Source organism: Haliotis asinina, chromosome 6 (genome assembly GCF_037392515.1).
Source record: "Haliotis asinina isolate JCU_RB_2024 chromosome 6, JCU_Hal_asi_v2, whole genome shotgun sequence".
Classification (NCBI taxonomy): Eukaryota; Metazoa; Mollusca; class Gastropoda; order Lepetellida; family Haliotidae; genus Haliotis; species Haliotis asinina.
The window spans coordinates 54,633,621-54,656,705 of NC_090285.1; the positions used below are offsets into that span (position 1 = coordinate 54,633,621).

General features: G+C 39.1%; 1 protein-coding gene across 1 annotated transcript in view; it reads left to right on the forward strand.

The window, feature by feature from the left end:
* LOC137287555 (diacylglycerol kinase zeta-like) overlaps positions 1-23,085 on the forward strand; it is a 309,083-nt gene that overhangs the window by 45,937 nt on the left and 240,061 nt on the right. The window contains exon 2 of the mRNA XM_067819919.1: positions 18,250-18,431. Within this exon, the coding sequence (XP_067676020.1) occupies positions 18,316-18,431 (116 nt within the window). The 5' untranslated portion in view covers positions 18,250-18,315. The remainder of the gene's footprint in view (positions 1-18,249; positions 18,432-23,085) is intronic.

Here is a 23,085-nt window from a genome sequence, read left to right on the forward strand (position 1 = left end):
GTCTTTGTGAGCATATTTCGAGTCACTGGACTGCTACTAATCACCATGTCTCTGAATTTTTTCACCTTGACATCCGCTTTTCAAGACCTGTGAAAAATTGGTCTCCGGCAACTCATGCTACACGCAAGAGGTGACTAACGGTATCGGGTAGTCAGGCTTGCTAACTTGTTGACACATGTCATATTATTCCAGCTGCATAGATCAGTGCTGTGGATCATTGGATTGTCAGGTCCAGACTTGATTATTTACAAATAATCGCCATATAGCTGGAATATTTCTGAGTGTGGTTTATACAACCAACCAACCAGCCAACCTCTTTTTTTCAGGCAAGCTGAGATAGGAATTGCCTCATGTGGATATGTCTGTAGACAAACTTCACTCGTTGATAAATTGAGTGGTTGACTTGATGACTCAATACATATAAACATACGAATACATCATGATTGTTTTAAGGATGACCATATATGGAAAAGAGATGCATAGGTCTTTCCGTTAAAGATACACATGTATTCTGGAAATAAATAGTTAATGTAGGGCTGGGGAAAAGTCTTTATAAAATATGTTTTATGCCTAATAATAAATATTAAGGTATACAGAAACACACTGGAATTGATATTTTTGGGTAAAGGCGTGTGCTGTGTAAACAAGATAAATGTAAATATTAGGGCTGCAATAAATACTCTTTTTGGCGAATATTATATGTATCATGAATATTAAGTAATGAATATTCACTCACAAATACAGTATTGTAGTTAAGTAAATGATGCACAGTATGGAATGCCCTTGCTGATAATGTTAAGTAGTGATTTCTTGACACTCAAATGTGGCATGTAATAGTTATACTCAACTATTACTTGTGGCCATGGCAAACAAACATGACATTCGCCTCTGCCAGGCTAGTACATATCCCATTCATGCATATCTCACTTTGAAAGAAGACATAAGGCTTCAAGTAAAACATGTTCCCTTGAAAATAAATCGTAAATATTTGTTGATATTTGATTCTGCTGACCACAAATAATGAATGGTTCAATTCAGCGAATTCAGCAAATTAATTGTAATGGCTTACTATCCTGAATATCCTTCATCTTGTCTTAGTCAAATGCCATAGGAGAATGGTATTCACTGCTTGATTACACAATCAGATTATTCTGATACTGTTGCTATTAGTAAGGTAAAAGTAACATCATGCTAATATTGGTTTTGGTGGAGCTAACTACATACCATTAGTTCCTATATATGTGTATTTGTTTCCATGGAAATGGAGTCAATGTACAATTCAGTTCAATATAGATGGAGAAACTTGCTAACCATCTACCTTGTTAATCATAGCAAAAATAGATTCATGGTTGACATCTTGGAAAGATTGTGTCATATATTGTAGATCATCCAGCAATCCGGTGAATCACTGATATTTATCACCGTAAGATCATTTTGTACCCTGAATATACCTATTTCGTTTTACTAATTAGTGAATTTTAGTAATTGTAGTAAATTTTATGATGTGAGATTTCTGTTGCAGTTTTGTTGTTTGTTTGTGATGTGGTCTGTAACATATTGAGTCTTGATTAATATCATAACCACCACCAACCAAGCATGGGAGTCCAGTCCAGTCTCTTACAACTAGCAGTGGTTCCCAAAGACCAATTATACACTTCATGGGGCAATTATATATCTTTATCAAATAATAACACAGAATAATGACAAAAATGATAGAACCGGTTCTTGTGATTGAAGGGTTGCCTTCCCTTTATGTGGTGACTATTTGTGAACCTTTGTCACTGAGATTAGTTCGCAGACATGACATTAATGTTTTCTACTTTCTTTCCAGTTGAAGAATTTTAGTCCTACTGATCCATGTACTGACTAAACACCTCTTACTCAGGCTTTCAAAGTGTCATTGTATAAGATATTAAATGGAGTGTAGATTGCATTTGTAAGGAAATATTGCTGTATTATCCTGCATGATTGACAAGCTGTAGTTTGTCCAGTCAAGTGGACACGCGTCCGGATCTAGTATAGAAAACTGGAAAGTCAATGGATTGACTTAAGAGGATCAAAAATTAACTCGGTTAACGCAGTAGAATAATCAATCTGGATCATGTGTGATACCATGTCCTGTAAAAAACATGGCACCAGGTGTCTCTTGCATCTGCCATGAACACAATGTGCAGAAACAGGTGAGTGCTGATTCCTGTCTGTTACTAGACAACACTGGTTTTGAGCATCACTGTTTTGCAGTGTATCTTTGAATCACTGTTCAGGGAGGTAAGGTAGCTTAATGGGAGAAGTGTCCACCAATCCTGTGAAGACCTGAGTCCATTTCCTAACATGGGTACAGTAAGAAGCGATTTTATTATGGAGATCGGTTTGTAATCACTCTGTGTCCCAGAGTTCCATGCAGCCAACCACAGGCCAGAAATCCACAGAGAGATGATTCGTCACAGGTTATACAATTAATTCAATATAATGTACATATTTCTTAACTCTTTTTGCTATGACGAGTCTACACATCTAATTAAACATCATTGTTGGAATGATTTAGTTTCCTAAAATGTCTAGCACTATTTCGATTTGCATAGCGATCTTTTGTTTACATGGGTTGTAGTATTACGCTCCATTCGTCCGTCTGTCTGTATGTGCAAATTGGAAAATCTTAAGAACCATTCTCTAGATTCTTTTCATTTTTGGTATGTAAGTTCATCATAGTAAAAGACAGGTCTCAGTCAGGTTTGGTGACCTTTACCTTCATTCCAAGGTCACAAGGGGACTTTAACCTTTCTACCCTTGTCAGAGATATCTCAAGAACCATTCCCAGAATTTTCTTCATATTCAAACCAAGCTTATTCTAGGTAAGGTGCAGGGTCCATTCGATTTTGTTGGCCTTAACTTGATTTCAAAGTCATGGCGACACTTTGAAGATTTCAGTTTGTCAGCAAGATATCTCAAGAACCATTCACTGGATTTTCATCATATTCAACTCCAAGTTTGTTCTAGGGAAGACACAGGGCCCAGTTGATTTTGGTGACCTTCACATAATTTTCAAGGTCATGGTGACACTTTGAAGATTGCAGCATGTTGATCTGCATGTTAAGCTTCTCAGTGAAATACCTCAAGAACCAATCTCTGGATTTTCTTCACAACTGACATCAAGCTTCATCTAGGGAAGGTAGATTTTGGTCACCTTCACTCAATGTTCAAGGTCATGGAGACACTTTTCAGATTTCAGCATGTTCACCTGCATGTTAAGCTTTTCAACATGTTTTCTCAAAAACTGGTCACTGAATTTTCTTATTCATCACCAAGCTTCATCTTGGGAAGACAATGCTTGTTTCAATAACATTGGGAAAATAGTGTATAATTCTAATTCTGTCGATAATATCTGGTCATTTGGAATATAGTGCTTTAATTTCGACATTGTGAAACATGATAGATTGAATATTAGTATTCACTTGATGAGGTCAAGCTGAACAACCTATTGTAGTCTCAGTTTTGTGGATGAAGCAATCCAGTGTTCAACAGCATGAGCATCGATCTGTGCAGTTAAGAACTGATGACATGTGTCAACAAAGTAAGCGAGCCTGACCACCTGATCCCATTAGTTGCCTCAGTTTTAAGGATCCTTGCAGGCATTATGAATGTCCTGTGAAGTAACTGTTTGCTTTGATAATTTCCTAAGAGCCTGGAATGAATCATTGATCGTGTGAACTGATGGGTGAAATGATGCATGTAGCTTCTCTGAAACAACAAAATACTTAGCAAAGTCATAGATGTGTTGTGGGTCCATTGAATAATGTTGTGCATCCATTTGGATGCAGTGAACATTTGGGGTAGGTAGGGGTGGGGGATAGTTCTGTACATTTGCATGTATGTGCATCACATAAAACCCGGACACATGCAAAGGCAAGTCAATATTTTTTATTAACATTTACTCTTTTTATGGCATGAACTGATCGCTGCTGTTTATCATTAAGGTTTGAAAATAATAACTTGACATTTTCGGAATGATTCTGTTTAATCTGTAGGCTGGTGGTAACATTCAATTGTAGCAGTAGTGGCTGGTGTATTGATCCAGTTAATTGCTTGCTTGACAGTCGCAAGGTAACTGGCAGACCATCCATCACAGGGAAATGTACAGCTTAAATTTCACTGATCAAGAAATCTTTGTCTGAATTTATATTTAGATTGATGATACATCCACAACAGTTGAAATCTGATTCTTGAATCAGACAGATTCAGATTTTTGTGTTAAGACTGTCTGCTTACTGAGTCTGTGCAGTATTCTGAGTCGACCCCAGATCAGGATTGACAGGTGAGCATTTTCAAGGATTCATGTTTGTTTGGGGGTTTCTAGTCAGTTCCTGATTGAAAGAATCTGTTAAAAGTGCTTACTGATGTCGTTAGCTTTCATGTAATTAATGTTTGTGTTATCACACAGGTCATACTGTGTGTTTGCAGTTTGTCATGAATTTTGAAGTTTTAATTTGTAAAATATGTTAAAGAATGAATAAACTTTTCTTTTTTGTACTCTTGTAACCATTACATATGAAGGACTTATGGTTAGTCTTAAGCAGAACACCATTCATTATTAGAAAACATGTGGTTAATTAATTCCAAGCGATTAAAAGTTACCAAAAAGTTGCCTGCTTCACTCTCGCCTGCCAGTGAAGTTACGTAACTCTGTTGCCAAAACACTATAACGAACCACAGTGACGTCATGTGAGGAAGAATTTTCAGTTAGCTGTGTATAACATGTGTAAACAACTCATCAATTTGCTGATTTCTCAACATCATCAAAGACATACAAATCATTGCGTTGCCGTCAGTTGCTCCCAGGTGTCAGGTGATGGTGTCACCACCCTCAGATTTCCGCCAGACTTCTCATTTCTTGCTAAATATGTTCTTTGTGAGATTCGAAGCAGGTGTTGTGGAAGCCTGTAGTATTAAATCAGGTGGTTCGACACCTACCTTGCTGCCAAGATAGAAGATGGTATTTAGGTTTGTTTTCATCGAGTTAAAGAAATCAAAACTACTTACTAGTTATCGTAAATGATTGATGACCAAAAGATTTTTGCATGACACTAAATCTAGTATGACAATTTCTTCCTCGGAAGCCACGTTGTGGTCGAGTGAGTGAGTGAGTGAGTTTAGTTTTATGCCGCACTCAGCAATATTCCAGCTATATGGCGGCGGTCTGTAAATAATCGAGTCTGGACCAGACAATCCAGTGATCAGCAGCATGAGCATCGATCTGCACAACCGGGAACCGATGACATGTGTCAACTAAGTCAGCGAGTCTGACCACCCGATCCCGTTTAAGACAAGCTGAGTCGCCCTTTATGGCAATCATGGGTTGCTGAAGGCCTATTCTACCCCGGGACCTTCACGGGTCACGTTGTGGTCGAAGTGACAATAATATTGTAAGTAATGCTATAGTGACTCTTGCTTCCAAGACTGAAATTGTTATGTTATAAGCGATGTCATGCAAAATCCATTTGTCCATGAAGCAAATGCCTATGTTACCACCAGTAGAAAGTAATTTACACTTCGTAACTCCGTGGAAACAATCCCAAATAGCATTTATTCTCAGATTGGCAGATGTTCATGACAGGGCGCTGCCATTTTTTAAGATTATGGTGCCATGGTCTAAAGTGTAAAGTTTGAGAATCAGTTAGACTATGGTTTGTTTTCATCAAGTGAGAAGAACAAATCTATTTCCTACTTGTAGTTAAACATGTTTTTGAATCATGACCAAAAGGATTTTGCATGACACAGCATGTAAGAGAATGGTTTTTAACCATTACGACAACCAGCGATTTTGTCAGAATCGTCTATGAAATCCAGTTGTATCTCAGAAAATATGCAAAGCAGGTGACAAGATTAATGGCAACTGATTGTGAAAACAAAGCTTTCATGTTTCAAAACAGGTTTCACGATTGCAGATTTAGACGAACCTATAAACAAGATAATCTACCCCGCAAAATGTATGTGAATTCTACAGCAACCCACATATTGTACCTCATATTATCTCATTGAGGCACGACCCTCTGATTCTATGAAATTTGGTTTGCAGAAGAGAATTGTGCACTGTTGTCAAAAAGGTTGATTTAAGGTAATTAAATGACAAAATGAGTAAGTGAACTCTGACAATGTCAGCCTCACTGGCATTCCGTCTACATCAGCACAAAGTTTCAGTCCCAGGAAAAGTGCATTTAGAAACATCTGTAAACATTGGCTTCTGTCTACTCGGATACTCGCATTGTTTTTCAATCCCAATGAACAAATAGTTATGAAAACGAATCTGTGAAAAACAGCACATGAAAGACGACGCAACCCTTTGAAGCAGTTAGGTTCCAATGATGTAACAACACAATTCACACTTACTCCCGAGATTATTCAGAAACGGGAAGAGTCAGTCAGTATCTTGTTAATTAGTGAGTGGTATGTTTCACTTAAAAATAGAGTGATAAATAGTGGTCAGTTTGACTGTAAAAACATGAATGTGCATTCAGACATAGCATTGTTCCTTATTCGAACATGTTGTTCATGCTAAAGTGACAGGGCGACAGTGAACTTCCGGTGTGCCCCGGCGTCATGAGCAAACTGCCTGTATGGCACTCTGTCAGAACACTTTTTATTTGGTGCTGTCGGTATTGACACTGTAACAATCACAGGCTAAGCTTTAGAGTGACATGTGTCTTCTTGTAATGGTTAGTGTGACATTGATGGTTTAAAGGCTAGTGTGACATTGATGGTATAAAGGAAGGCTAGTGTGTCATTGATGGTATAAAGACCAGTGTGACGTATAAAGGCTAGTCTGTTATTGATGGCATAAAAACCAGTTTGGCATAGTATAAAGGCTAGTGTAAATGATGGCATAAAGACCAGTGTGACGTTGCATAAAGGCTAGTGTGTCATTGATGGTATGAAGACCAGTGTGACATATATTAATTCTAGTGCATCATTGATGGCATAAAGACCAGTGTGACGTTGCATAAAGGCTAGTGTGTCATTGATGGTATGAAGACCAGTGTGACATATATTAATTCTAGTGCATCATTGATGGCATAAAGACCAGTGTGACTTTGTATAAAGGTTTGTGTGACATTGATGGTATAAAGGCTAGTGTGTCATTGATGGTATAAAGACCAGTGTGACCAGATAAATACCACATTGACGGTATAAAGGTTATTGTGACATTGATGAAATAATGGCTAATGTGACATTGTACCAAAGGTAGTGTGACATTGATGGTATATAGGTAAGCTGTGACATTGATGGTATAAAGGTTAGTGTGACATTGATGGTAAAAAGTTTAATGTGACATTGATGATAAAATGGCTAATGTGACATTGTACCAAAGGTAGCGTGACATTGGTTGTATATTGGTAGCTGTGACAATGATTGATGGTATAAAGGCTAGTGTGACATGGATGGTATAAAGGCTAGTGTGACATGGATGGTATAAAGGCTAGTGTGACATGGATGGTATAAAGGCTAGTGTGACATTATTATTTCAACACTCAAGTTACCTTTGACATAAAAACTAAAATGACAGATCTTTAAAGAATGCGATTGACATTTATCTTTTAAAAATTAAGGCAGAATTTAGCATAAAACAGTCCAGTCTACAGCAACATATATCTTATAAAGACTCAAGTGACATTTATCGTAAACACGAGAACGACAGATTTTTATGTTAAGGATGTGATGGACATTTATCTCATCAAAGCCTCCGCAACAAAAGTCTTATCATCCGGACTACAGCAACAGACCTGAACAGGCTATGGTGACATGCACCAACTCGCACGCTCACACTCGCATGCATGTACTTTTCTTCTGAAAGAAATCCAGTTGTTCATCAATTTCTATTGTGAATCCAGTCCATTTACTGCATTCGATGTTTGACAGTGCTGATCAATTGTTAGCGCTTTTTCTCCATGTATATAACAGTATGGATGTATTGTCCAAAAATTGTTTGAATGTTTTGGTTATAATTGATTTTTATTGAGGTCAGCTATCTTCATGAATGTCAAACTCAAATGATCATGTGACTGTATCCAAACACTGACTGGAACGTTTGGCATGATACAGTGATGAAAGCAGTTTTAGATCAAGTTTCTGACAAGCACCATAATGGCAATTCATATTTTCTTGTGCAGAAAGAGCATGCTCATAACAGCTAATATGGACACCCAGTCAGCAGAATGGCTGATACTGTTTCATAAATGTCTTTTTAAAGGATGTGGTAGGGGACTGCTATCACCATCACATCAGTAATCGGGCCCCAGTAAGAAAATGGTGTCAAAGCTTTAGTATGTTTCATTAGCTGTGACAGCTGCTCTGGTTTAGACTTTCTTCTAAAGGAGCATCCTTGAATAACATCAAAGGTTATGAAAGTGAGAGATTTGTCTTTTTATTTGTTAGATTAGACAAATAAGGAGAAACGGAGCATCAATATCTGACATACTAAGTGTGACGCAGTCAAAGCATTGAAAGAAATGTATTCACTATTGTAAAAAGCAACGTGATGTACACATGCTAAAAGTGGTCAGTATCAGAAGTGACGAGGGAATGAGGGAACACATGATTTGGTGAGTGAACAGAGGATACATTGAGTGAGAGAACATGATTATTAGAAAACAGACAGTTGTGTGAGAGAACAGATGATAGGGTAAGTGAAAAATCATGATTAAGTGAGAGAAGAGTCAGGTGTGGGAGAAAACAGGTGATTGTATGAGTGAACAGGTGATTGGGTGTGTGAGAGAACAGATGATTGGGAGATTTGGAGAACATGATTGACTGAGAAAACATAATTGAGAGAACGGAAGATAGTGTGAGTTATAAGACATGATGGAGTGAGTGAACGTGATTGAGAAAACAGATGATTGAGTGAGTAAATGTGATTGAGAGAACAGGTGATTGGGTGAAAGAGCGAATGCGATAGGAGAGAACCTGACCTGAAAAAGCAAAAAGATGATTGAGAGAATGGGTGATTGAATAGGTGATTGAGTGAAAAAAGATGACTGAATGAGAGAACAGATGATTGGGTGTGTGGGAGAACAGATGTTTAGCTGAGTGAACAGATGACTGAGAAGGAACAGATGACTGAGAGAGAGAATAGGTGACAGAGAGAGAACAGGTGACTGAAAGAGAACAGGTGACAGAAAGAACAAGTGACTGAGAGAGAGAACAGGTGACTGAGAGAGAGAACATATGACTGAGAGAGAACAGGTGACTGAGAGAGAACAGATGACTGAGAGAGAGAACAGGTGACTGAAAGATAGCAGGTGACTGAGAGAGAGAACAAGTGACAGTACAGATGACTGAACAGATGACAGAGAGAACAGGTGACTGAGATAGAGAACAGATGACAGAGAGAACAGATGACTGAACAGATGACTGAGAGGGAACAGGGGACTGAGAGAGAGAACAGATGACTAAATGAGTGAACAGATCATAATTGAGTGAGTGAAGAGGTAGACTATGGTACAGCAGGATTTGAATGGTTTACAGTGACCAACATTACTCCTCCACTGCTTCCTTAGGTGTTTTGTAGGTTAATAAGTCAAGTCAACCTCAATGATTTTGGTGGTGTCTGACCTGGATGGCAACTGCTTTATCTTCAGCGTATTCAGCTGAGTGTTGACATTGTCATTAGAGTTATCCCCCTTGATTTGTAGGTAATTGAATACTGTGCTCATTGGTACCAGAGAAAGTATGTGTTATGCCTTCATAGTGTTAATTCATGTGTATTGCCATCCACAAGGTGTGTCTTGAAGGCATTGGGGAACTCACCGTCCATATTGTCATGGATATTTGCTTCCAATGCTGCGGGCTCTGAGATAATTAGACCTATATACTATCATTTCAGAGCCATTGCACAGGGGATTCATGCAGGGAGTGATGCTTTCAGCTGTAATGTCAGCCCTCAAGATGCAGACTTGAAGTGGCCAATATACCTTTTGGGAATTTAGCCATATTTTCTTTGAATGTTGAGTCCTGATGAGCATTACTGGGTGATGATGGCAGTGATATGCCTTAAGGGAGTTACAGACACAGGAATGACAGATCATCACGTTTGGGGAGTAGAGGGGAAAATTGGGAGTACTTGTTGCAGGTCAAGTTACAGACTTACAGCATCACCATTTCTGCAGTTGCTTTGATAATGTGGTTTGTCCTCATTTCAAAGAAGATGGTATACAAGCTCTGGTTGATATTATGGAGGGTATTAGATGTGTGAATTGTTTTGTTGGAAATGTTGGAGTTTGGGGTATTTGGAAACAGGTTTTGTAGGTTTGGATTTGTGTATCTTTTTTCACTTTTTATTGTGCTATATATTTGTGTCTACAGTAGTATACATAAAAACCGAGACTTTTTAGGGGAGTGAGTTTAGTTTTACGCCACACTCAGCAATATTTTCTCTATATGGCGGCAGTCTGTAAATACAGTCTGGACCAGACAGTCCAGTGATCAACAGCATGAGCATCGATCTGTACGATTGGGAACCGATGGCATGTGTCAACCAAGTCAGCGAGCCTAACCACCCGATCCTGTTAGTTACCCCGGACCTTCAACTTTTTAGGCCTAAGAGGATGTGATCATATGTATAGCTGCAGTAGTATATTTACCTGATCCTTTTACAGTGCCTTTCCAATACAGAGAGAGAAAGCACGTACAAAGCAATAAATATTACAGATGTTAGATAGTGATATATCAAAGCTTATAAAAGGTTAATACTATTGCAGGGCTACAGAAAGGGACGTACATGCGTAATGTACGCCTATAGCACAATGACGCACAACATAATATAAAATTTCAAGCGTATCATATACGCACATAAATACCTTTGTACGGGTAACATATGTAAAGTTTAATAGCTGAAAAGTTGTTTAATATTATAAACAACAAACCACTTCACCAGCTTGCAGACACAAAAATATGTCAGTACTCCTTCGAAATTCCCAGTACACCTCCACTTGCAATATGAGATGTAAGTACGCCTACACTCCCAAAAGTTATCTGGAGCCCTGCTATTGTGCCGTTACCTGGTACATACATAGTACAGGTATAGAGAGAAAACAAGGTATTTTTGAATGTTAGGGCTGGAACGTATGGGTATTCAGGGCCTGCTTAGATATATTCTGTCCAAGAGTCCACACAAGAAGGTAGGCATTGTGCATAGGGGATGTATTTTTTCATGAAATCGCCACTGGGAGATGAGCAAGGGGCCTATGTAATCCAGGAATTTCCTGCGGCAAAACAAGCATTAGGCACTGGAGACCTACTATGTCCTCAGATTTACACTGAAACTACCTTGAGTGGCATTCTGATCCTGGTGTGATGAATGGGAACTATCTCATTGTTTGCGTTAACACAGAAACCAGCGTTTTTTTCATGCAAAAAATCATGCAAACAATATTTTGCCTGCATGTTTTGGATGCAGATATTCTGATCTACTTAATTTTAAAAAGTACCTTAAAACAGCAACATGTATGAAATATAATTATTTTAGATTATTCAGGATTGTTGTGAAAATTTCAGGCACAAAAGATTTGGACTACTTATTTATTATTCTATTTCTCCACGCACTCATACAAAACCTACCACGAAAACTGAATCTTTTATGGGTAAGCAACTTGTTCATTGGTGTGGATGCTAATACTGTTTTCAAACAAGTGATTGGGCAGTCTTTTCTTAAAGCTTGTATAATGAACAGAAACAGTATTTTATGGATAGACAAGTTCATTATTGTAATAATGTATACCATGTTTCACTGTAGACGTATACCGATTGCTTGAAAATGGTGTTAGCATGTACACCAAATGTGGCATCCATTGCAGTAAAGAAGTTGTCTGTCCATAAATGATCATTGGGCACTGATGACTTATTCTGACCATGAATCCCCACAAGTAGACGTGCATCAGGTTCTATTTGGCATAGAAGGCCCCAGTTTGATTCCCAAAAAGGGTACAATAAGTGAAACCCATTTCTGGTGTCCTCTGCTGGAATGATTTTGCTGGAATGTTGTGTAAGGCCGAACTCACTCACTCACTTCAGACAATGGGGTAGCTTCGTGGTTAAAGGGTTGGTTTGTCATGCCAAAGACCAGGGTTCAATTCCCCACATGGTTACAAATTGTGAAGGCCATTTCTGGTATACCCCACCATGATATCACTCACTCACTCACTCACTCACTCACTCACTCACTCACTCACTCACTCACTCACACACTCACACACTCACACACTCACTCACACACTCACTCACTGATCCAACCATTTTGATGTAGCTGCTGAAAGACACTGTCAGGGTATAAATAAATGGGATATATTGTACACATGATCCATAGCTCCATTAGGATGCTTCTGTGACAGTTGCTTGATGTACCATGATATATACCAGTCATTGATTGGGCAGGTGTGAGTGAGTGAGTGAATATCATTTTATGCTGCTTTTAGCAACAGTCCAGCAATATCAGAGCGGGAGATACTAGAAATGGGCATCACATGCTGTAGCCATGTGCAGATTAGAACCCATGTCTTCGGCATGATGAGCGAATGCTTTAACCACTCGCCTACCCCACCTCCCCATAGATGGTTGTGAGATGAACGTGGGTCAATACAAAACTGACTCATTGAAAAAACATGGGTCCTGCTAGGAAATGACAAAATGCAAAAGGGAGTTACCAGAACAATTTTGGAAGAATGGAGGCCATGAAAAACTAAAATGATAAAAGTAAAACATTATTGAGGATCTGGTAATTATCTCTCAGGTAATATTATGAGGTAAAGGATGAGTGGACCATTACTGTCTTTCATATCAGCATCATGCATGACATTACCAAATGACAGTTTTGATTATACTGCTACTTTCAGATCACATGGTATATTCTCCGTTCATGGAGTACATTTCCCCATGAGATTCTCTCTCTAATGTGCATTGTCGAGTCATGGATTATCTGTCCCACGTGAGCTTGTACCAAAGTACAGTACGATAATTACATCATTGATTCAGGAGAACCACTTACTCCCGCTTCGCGCTCACATGCGTGTGAATAAGCAGGTGTTGCCAGTTGTCTGAGGTGCCCTGTTCAGACTTCACTATGAAAACACTCGTGATGATCCGGGTTAGAACTGATCTTCATCAACCTAAGAGGTGACAAACAGAATCGGATGTTAACCTCGCTGACTTGGTTGGTACATGTCATCATGTGTCAAGAGCATGGAATGATGCTTATGATGTTCATCACTAGATTGTTTGCTCTGTACTTGATTATTTACAGACCGCCATCATACAGTGCAAACATGACTGTGTGCTGTAAAACTGAATTCACACACTCAGTTTGAATTAAGTGACCATAATCTTGAATCCTAGTTGCCTCAATCATGTCACATGTGGAGTAGCAGCAGTTGCCCATTTCTGGTGTCACCTGCCATGATGTTGCAGGAATATTGCTAAAAGCAATGTAAAACCAAACTCAGTCTGTCAGTCTGCAGTTATGTCCCTTGATAAGCTCAAGTGAACAACAATTCTATGCAAAGTGGTGTAAAATGTGACTCTTTGACAAACTTAATTGGCAGTCACTGACTTGGGTAGACAAAATCAACATTCAGTGTTGTAAATTTAACAATGGTCCTTGGAGTTTATAGGAGCCAAGCATTAAGGAACAGAGTTGCTGATTGACTTTTGTTTTTCAGTTCTAGTTTTAGAGATAGAAAATTGGTTCATAGTTATACACCTGGAGTGCCAAGTAAACTTATCATTTGATTGTCTTATGTCATTAGCCAAAATTAATAATTGCCAATTTACCAATCTCATTGAAATCAGATCTCAGTACTTGCTACCACAAACTTCGAAACATAAATGTAAATGAAATTGCATTGCAGGTTAAGAAGGAACTATGTTTTGAGAACTTTGAAATATAATTGTGAAACAGACTTTAGCTTTCTTAATCTTTATGGGTTCACTTTCAAAATGGTGACTGTCATTCCAGCCTAGGCCATGAAATATATATTTACAAAGTACTTGATAAATAATTTGAAAACTGAACAAAAGGAAGTTATGTTATGTGTCGTATATACCTGAGATTGACACTACTTCTCAAAGGTACTACTTCATTGCAAACTGTCCTGGGGTAGAATAGGTCTTCAGCAACCCATGCTTGTCATAAGAGGCGACTAACGGGATCGGGTGGTCAGGCTCGTTGACTTGGTTGACACGTCATCGGTTCCCAATTGCGCAGATCGATGCTCATGTTGTTGGTCACTGGACTGTCTGATTCAGACTCGATTATTTACAGACCGCTGCCATATAGCAGGAATATTGCCAAGTGCGGCATAAAACTAAACTCACTCACTCATTGCAAACTGAAGCAAAAGACAGTGTCCAGTGTTAGGAATGCCCCATATTAACCTTTTAGAAAACACGTCTTGCTTCTACTTTCACAATCTGACTAGATGGATTTAAGGTATTTTAACGTGTGTAATGGTGAGTGAGTGACTTTGGTTTTTCGCAGCTTTTAGCAATATTTCAGTAATATGACTGTGGGGGACACCAGAATATGTGTTCCTTGTTTTATTGAAGTTAACATGCATATAGGTCCCCCTTTATGATCAGGTCAGCACACAATCTAGTCAAGACAAAAAAATGCACCTTGTCAGCTTTTAGTCTGCACCAGTGATACTGTGTAGTTCTGGAAAAGATCAGGAAGATCAGAATGAAAACACTCAGTAAATCCAACAGTTGTATAAATTTTATCCTTCCTGGTGTCTTAATCCGACACAGTTGTGTTCCTTCACTGCTGCGCCACTTATGAAGATATTGACTTGGTTAGATCACGTTATGATATTAACAAGTTATCTGACATTTCGAAAAAAGACCAAAGACCTCATCTCTATGTTTGCTTGTTGAGACAGTTCAGAGTGTTCTTTGTCTCCTTGAAAGCATGAAATAAGGTAAGGGAAGAGACACAAAAATAGTTCACTGAAGAATCAGTCGATTATACCAAAGATATTAATGCTATTTAAATTGAGAACTCATGATTAGACTTGGTATTTCTTAGCATCCGCTGAAGGATCTTGCCATTTATTTTAGCCCAAGAATCCCTGCAGAGGTTCTAAATATAGATTGTGTATCACGTTCTATCTTGATGGTGCTGCTAACAATAGTCTGAGGCGTGTTATATACTCGGCACATCAATACGGCCATAGTCTTGGAGAGATAATTTGAGGCTGGCATGTGTTATCATGCTTTATACTCATAATTCAATACGAAGCATAGTGCAGTATAGCTCTTATTATGATCACCATGACCTTGCTTTGTTCACGGCCTTGAGAGCTAAAACTGTCAATGAACTATTTTTTACTGCAAGATAGCTGAAGGTTTGTTCAAGAACATAATGGAGAGTTCTGGATAACAGATTTTGAAGTATTAGCATTGAAAACTCTTAATTTTTAATTTTTTTGTGTGTTTGTGTATTGTTTGATTGCTGTCCATGACCCATCTGGGAACTTGGTCTGGGTTTATGGTAGTGGAAAATTGATTTGTGATGTTATTCAAGTTACAAAATTAATTTCAGTGGAGCTTTTAAATGATGCCTGTTTTCATTGACACAGGGGTGGTGGGGTAGTCTAGTGGTTAAAGCATTTGCTCATCACACAGAAGACCTGGTTCGATTCCCCCCATGGGTATAATGTGTGAAAACTATTTCTGGTGTTCCCTGCTGTGATATTGCTGAAATATTTACTAAAAGAGACTCAAAACTAAACTCACTCACTCACTCACTCACTCACTCACTCACTCACTCACTCACTCACTCACTCACTCACTCATTCATTGACATTTGGACAGTCAAGTCTCGTTAATCTGACATCGTCTGAGGATATTGCACTAAATAAATGAGGCCAAAATTACATTTATTCAATTTGTTACCAACTAAAGCATCGGATAAAGCAGATTGTCAGATAAACGGAGGTTGTATGTAGATGTCATTGCATTGGTTGAATGTTGGCATGTGTAAGGGTGCTGAGTATTTGGGTGGATTGTCAATATCAGGGTAGATGCTGATATGTGATTGCAATCAAACAGATAGATACTAGATAGATATGCAGATGTATGGATGGAAATTCACAGGCATATGTTGAATTATGAGACAATGCCAATCGTTTCTGTTAATGCAGATGTATGGATGCCAATCAGTGTAGATAATTATCAAAATGAAAACAGTAGAAACTTAAAACAAAACTCACCGAGATGTGTGACTTTCAGGAAGCGACCGACAAATCACGGAACGGAGCCGAGAAATCTCCGAAGATTGGTGAACTTGTTTCAAGTAGTACCGACATTGTTTCTGATAGGGTTGTTGTGTTTCTGTTATTACCTCTGAACTACCCGATATCGCTGCAACATTTGAGATGCAGTTCCTTCAAACTTGCCGTAATTCCTTCCATTACTTAGGGGGCCTGGATATAGAGATAGATGCCTATCAATTGGGGTGGATACCAGTGTGTAAGATGGTTGAGTATATATAGATTGGGTGCCTAAATGGACTGGGCACGGCGCCAGTATCTGAAATGGATGCTTTGCATGAAATGGATGCTTGCAAGGATATGTGCTATGTATAGATATCCTATAATAATAATATGAAAAGAGATGTGTCTGCTGATATATGTAACGGTTGTTACTCATATAAGAGTATGACGGTCACACATCATTGATGCTGATATAAGATGTGTGCCGATATATGGGGTGTCTGTGGAAATATACAGACTGGAGGGCACACAGTGTTGATGCTGATATAAGATGTGTGCCGATATATGGGGTGTCTGTGGAAATATACAGACTGGAGGGCACACAGGGTTGATGCTGATATAAGATGTGTGCCGATATATGGGGTGTCTGTGGAGATTTACAGGCTGGAGGGGCACACAGGGTTGATGCTGATATAAGATGTGTGCCGATATATGGGGTGTCTGTGGAGATTTACAGGCTGGAGGGGCACACAGGGTTGATGCTGATATAAGATGTGTGCCGATATATGGGGTGTCTGTGGAGATTTACAGGCTGGAGGGGCACACAGGGTTGATGCTGATATAAGATGTGTGCCGATATATGGGGTGTCTGTGGAGATTTACAGGCTGGAGGGGCACACAGGGTTGATGCTGATATAAGATGTGTGCCGATATATGGGGTGTCTGTGGAGATTTACAGGCTGGAGGGGCACACAGGGTTGATGCTGATATAAGATGTGTGCCGATATATGGGGTGTCTGTGGAGATTTACAGGCTGGAGGGGCACACAGGATTGATGCTGATATAAGATGTGTGCCGATATATGGGGTGTCTGTGGAGATTTACAGGCTGGAGGGGCACACAGGGTTGATGCTGATATAAGATGTGTGTGCCGATATATGGGGTGTCTGTCAAGATCTTCAGACTAGAATGGCACTCAGGGTTGATGCTGATATAAGATGTTTGTGTTGATATATGGGGTGTCTGTCAAGATCTACAGACTAGAATGGCACTCAGGGTTGATGCCGATATAAGATGTGTGCAGATATATGGGGTGTCTGTTGATATATTCGGGCTGGAGGGGCACACATGGTTGATGCCCAAGATTATACTTTATACAGGCTGCTGTTCCTCATGCATAAAATTTCGCAAACTTAGAAATATCAATATTTGATTAATTTGAAATGTTTCTGAGGCGTCTTAGAAAGGCCTGGCATCACTTCTTTGACTCCAGAAAGAGTAAACACAAGAAATGCTCTCACAATCTGTATGAAACATGCACTTGTGCACCTTGTTTGTTATTAATTAATCATCATGTCATATGCAGTCCTATTGGGAAGTTCTAGATTGTATGTATTTTTTTCCCTTGTTTACCACAGGCATGAAGATTGCAAAGGCAATGATGAATGAGGTGTTAATGTTTCTGTAATCCATTTAACTCTGCTTTGCTTCAATTTTTGTGTATTTTGCTTAAAAAGAAATCCCTTCCTGTCATGTCTGGTTGAAATGGATTGTTGAGCTTGCGACAGCACGGATGGTGGACATGCCTCTCCTGTCGCTCTCCAACATGCCAATTATCGAGCAGATTCCTAGCCTGGTCGCCGTCAGTGGCTCTGAAGCTGTCCTTTCAGCCCGATAGGGTGGTGTCAAAAAATACAGGCTTAAGGAAACACTTGATATAAGCTTTGGTGGATGGTCACCAGGACTAACTTTGGATTTCCCACCTGTGTTTTTTCAGCAAGTGAAGAAATATTAATGTGGGGTGTCGTACAGAGTGGCGAAGATCCGCCCCAAACTCCAAGTGATGGCAGAGGGCTGGTGTTTTGAGGAGGGGAATCGAAGTGACTCGTCAGAGGGCCCGGATGGTGGTCTTGGTGACCGATTTGCACACTTTACCATCCGCAAGCAGACATCTTACAGGTAAGTTTTTACAATTATACTGTCTTTTGATCTAGAACACATTGCTGGCATTTACCAGACAGTGGAATGTCAATGGCTCCATCCCCAGACTCATGTCAAGATTAACGATGCTTGTTGTTCCCCTGCCTTCATTTTCACAAAGTTTTCTCAATGTTTTTCCCTGTCAGTTGTTAAGTGTTATACATTGTGTGTATTTCTAAGAAGATCTCACTGATTTAGTGGGTAGACTGTCTGCCTGCATACTAGAATGTAAGTGGTTCAATCCCAGATACACCAAGAGATGTTTCAAGATGCTTGTTGTTTCCCTTCCTTGTGTTTAGTAATGGGTTTAAACATACACTGATTGGCTAGAGTCAGTAAACTATGTGTTAAGGGGCTATTGATGTTAAACAGTAGCATGGTGAGTGAGTGAGTGAGTGAGTGAGTTTTGTTTTGTGAAGCCATATTCCAGCAACATCACGGCCCTGGAACACTAGAAATGTATCCAGGTGGGGAACTGAACAGCTTGGTGTCTGGGCAAAAACTGTAAAATCACATACACAAATGCAGACACATTGTCTATGAAACCAGGGGTTCAAAAATCCCATCACTCAATGCCTACGACAAGTCAGTTTTCATCTTGGGCAATCAAATGATGGTATCTTACTTGTCTGTTGGCTACTAGATAATGGCCTCTTACAGGTTCAAACTGACTAAATTTGGATTTCATTTCGGATCTGACAAAACTGTAGCTATTAAATTTCGCAATGATGATAAAGTAGGGATATGTTTCTTGGCTATTTATCATTTTTCAGTAAATAGTCCTCTAAACATTAACATCAAATACCATGTTAATTTATTCTTTCATAATTACATCATCATGGTTATGTCATAAAACCAGGGCAAGTGGAAAATAAGTCAGGACAAGTCACTTTCTTAAAGTCACTTGCCCTGTGGCTCTTTTTGAACCCCTTTAAAACCCTGCTGGCTTGAATGATACAGTTTCTATTGAAAAATCACAGATATGAACAGAAATATAGTCTGTAAGAAGAACAGATGCATTATTCATTGTCTCCCATGTGTCTCAATTCTCATTGGTTGCTCTTCTATGTTTCATCACTCACTGGTTGCTCTCCCAGGTGTCATAACATTTATTGGTCACTCTCCCATGTGTCTCAACATTCATTGGTTGCTCTCCCATGTCTCAACTCTCATTGGTTGCTCTCCCAGGTGTCACAACATTCATTGGTCACTCACCCATGTGTCTCAACATTCATTGGTTGCTCTCCAATGTGTTTCATCACTCATTGGTTCCTCTCCCATATATCTCAACATTCATTGGTTGCTCTCCTACTATGTTTCACCACCCATTGGTTGATCTCCCACTGCGTCTCATCGCTTACTGGCTCTCCTCTCTTCTTTGTTTCAGCAGAAATGACTCAATAACTTATCTAACTATGTATATATTTTAGTTAAGTTAGTATCTGAAGATGAAAGTCTAACTAGCTTCTATTCTAACTGTCAGTATTTGAAATTTATCTACTTCCAAGATTAAGGACAAAAAAATTTAGATCTAAATGGCGTCAGTCAAGACTGCTTATTAGTCATGATGAGTCAGATCTCTTTATGAAAGACCAACATGTTTGAAAATGAACTATGGGTTCATTTTTAAAATCCTCAGCTAAAATCAAGAAGTTTGTGTTTGTCACAGTTGTTAAGATCTCATAAAAGTTTTATATAAATAGAAATACAAAACAAAACCAGTTTGCTTTTGGTATTTGGGAATAACAACTGCAGAATTGAAAGTAAAGCCGAGCCATCTGTCCCTACATTTCCAAATGGCTGTTATCTTGTGACCCTTCCACCTACAGACCCAACCACCCCTGTCTGGACAATTTTCAAGATGTGGGCAACAGTTCTGATACATCCAGGACTACTGCAATAATAGGCAAAATGAACTCCTATATTTTCCCTTATTGTTCTGTTCTTTATAAATGATGTATTTCGAAACGTTTGATCAGAAGGGCCCCACCTGGTGAAGGTATTGACCAGTCAACATCTCCGCAGATTTCTGACTTTGATGTTCGCAAGACGTTATTTGGCACCAGCTGTTCGAAGTGTCCTACTATTTGTGCTACAGCCTTGGACCATGTCATTAGAGACATGTTACCCGTCGTTACATGCAACACCACATAGCTGATGAATGATGGGTGTCTCCTTAATCAACTGATCAACGTATCGTTTATCACACAGAGATTTGCCACGATGTGATGAGGATGCTGGACATTGTCATCTGTTGGAGACAGATCTATCATATTGAAGTTATGTCTTGTTGACTTCGGTCCTGTTATTGATCACCAGCCAACCAAGACAGCTTTTGCCATATCTGAGACATGTTCCAACTTTGTTCTTAAAGATTTTTTCTCTGGAGCAGAAGAATCAACTTGTGGTTTTGTACATGTGTATTTACTGAATGAATGAATGCCGTTTTATACAGCATCAACAATTTTCCAGCTATTTGCGCCAACAACCGGTAACTATGAATTTCGACATGTACACATGCAAAGAACAGTGCTAAAAGGGATGATCTCAAAGATAGTCTGAAATATTAGTCATATATAAGAAAAACTGATAATTTTTCTGAAATCTGTATCTTTTCATAAAGACTAGGTTCTTTTAAAAATGATAAAATGTTACGGCTAGGAATATGTGTAATAAGTTGGAAACATTAAAGTATGTTTCATGTTTCCACACAATTTTAAAAGTATGTTTCTTGGTATAGTGGCACTGTGTGCACTTTCCGATTTACTTGAGTAACTATTAATAAATAGTTCTGCTTAAAATCCAGTGGATCCTTTATATAATCCTGATGTTAAAAGAAGAAGCTTGAATGTTCTCTTGATTCTGTTAATGGTAATTAATGGTAATTTTTGTGCCTAGAATCCAGCGCGATGCTGTTCTCTGGTGCTGCAGTATTACCCTGATGGAATTGTACCTTCAAAGCTGCTACTAAGCACGACCGTATAGGTCTGTACTTTCTCTTTTCAGTACCTATTTTAAACAGCATTGTGGACTGAGTGCAATGTGGACGAAGTGCCTTGCTCAGGGACACAACGCACCATGAGACCCAGGTCACAAATTGTGGTGCCTCCACTGGGATTCGAACCAGGGCCTTAGGCAGGAGAGGCCAGCATGCTAATCACTACACCACTGTGTTACCATATCACAATTTAGCAAGTCTGTGAATACTGATTTACAGTAGTGACCTTCTAATCTTATGGCAGTGTTTGCGATTAAGCTTTAGTGAGTTTTAGTTTTTCCACCCAGCAATATGTTGGCAGGTTAGGACCAAACAGTCCAGTGATCAACAACATGAGCATCGATCTATGTAATTGGCATATGATAACGTGTCCACGAAGTGGACCACCCTGTCCTATGTGTTATCTCTTGCGAAAAGCATGAGTTGCTGAAGACCAACTCCTATTCATATCTTCAGGTCTTTATTGACCTGTGAAGATCCTGGGGTAGAATAGGCCTTCAGCAACCCATGCTTGCCACAAAAGGCGACTATGCTTGTCATAAGTGGGGACTAACGGGAGTGGGTGGTCAGACTTGCTGACTTGGTTGACACATTGGTTCCCAATTGCACAGATGGATGTTCATGCTGTTGATCACTAGATTGTCTGGTCAAGACATGATTATTTACAGACCACTGCCATGTAGCAGGAATATTGTTGAGTGCAGTGTAAAACGATGGTCGTATATGCTCGAACTTTCAGGAAATGACTGAATGTATATATAAAGGCTAGCTGCCGTGTTGGATGGGCACATTCACATTACTGGAGTATACAGCATCAATCGCTGCCAATGCATTTTCTTCATAGCCGTCGTCAGACCACTCGCTGTGTTACATTTAGCATAACTTTCTCTCTTGCACTAAGACTTTGATGAGTTTGCTATATTATATTTTGTGACCCATTGCCTTAGATTTTGTCTCACTGGTATTGTATTTGAAATCTGTATTGTGAAATTGACTTGCGACTTTCTATAACTTGCTCACTTTGCCTTAATACAAAATCTGAACATTTTAGACTTGTCTTTGTTCTGTTTTGTTGCTTCTTGATTTCTTACACCTTTCGTCATGGCAAAGTTGGTAGTTAAAGTAACTCAGAGAGCAATTGTGATAATAATGTGTCAGAGTGTATGCTTCATGCTTGTTATCCTAGCAGATTCCCAGTAACAGCAGGTTCCCAACATCAAATGCTAGTCAACTTGTGAGAAGAACAGGTCAGAATGAATACTCGGTGCTTGTTGTCCTGGAAGAGATTCCAGGTTAGAGCAATTCCCCAGTTTTGATTGTCATTGTCAGAGTGTTAAATAATGTATGTATATTTTTTATAAATCCTATAAGGAAGCAACTGCAAGATAGACTTAGATCTTTATGTCTTCTTTATCTTGAAATGTAATAAAACTCTTGTGGAAGATATTCTTTACTGTTCAGTCCCATGTCTCCTTTTTGTAACTGTGATATCTTACAAGTTTGGCATGTCACTTGGCACTGGGACAGTGTTGTATGCCTGCAAAAACTTTTGAAGGTGAAGTTATCTGTAATGCATGAAGCAGATAACAATGATTCTATACATAGTAGTGTTAATTAGCAGAGGTTAATTAGTGT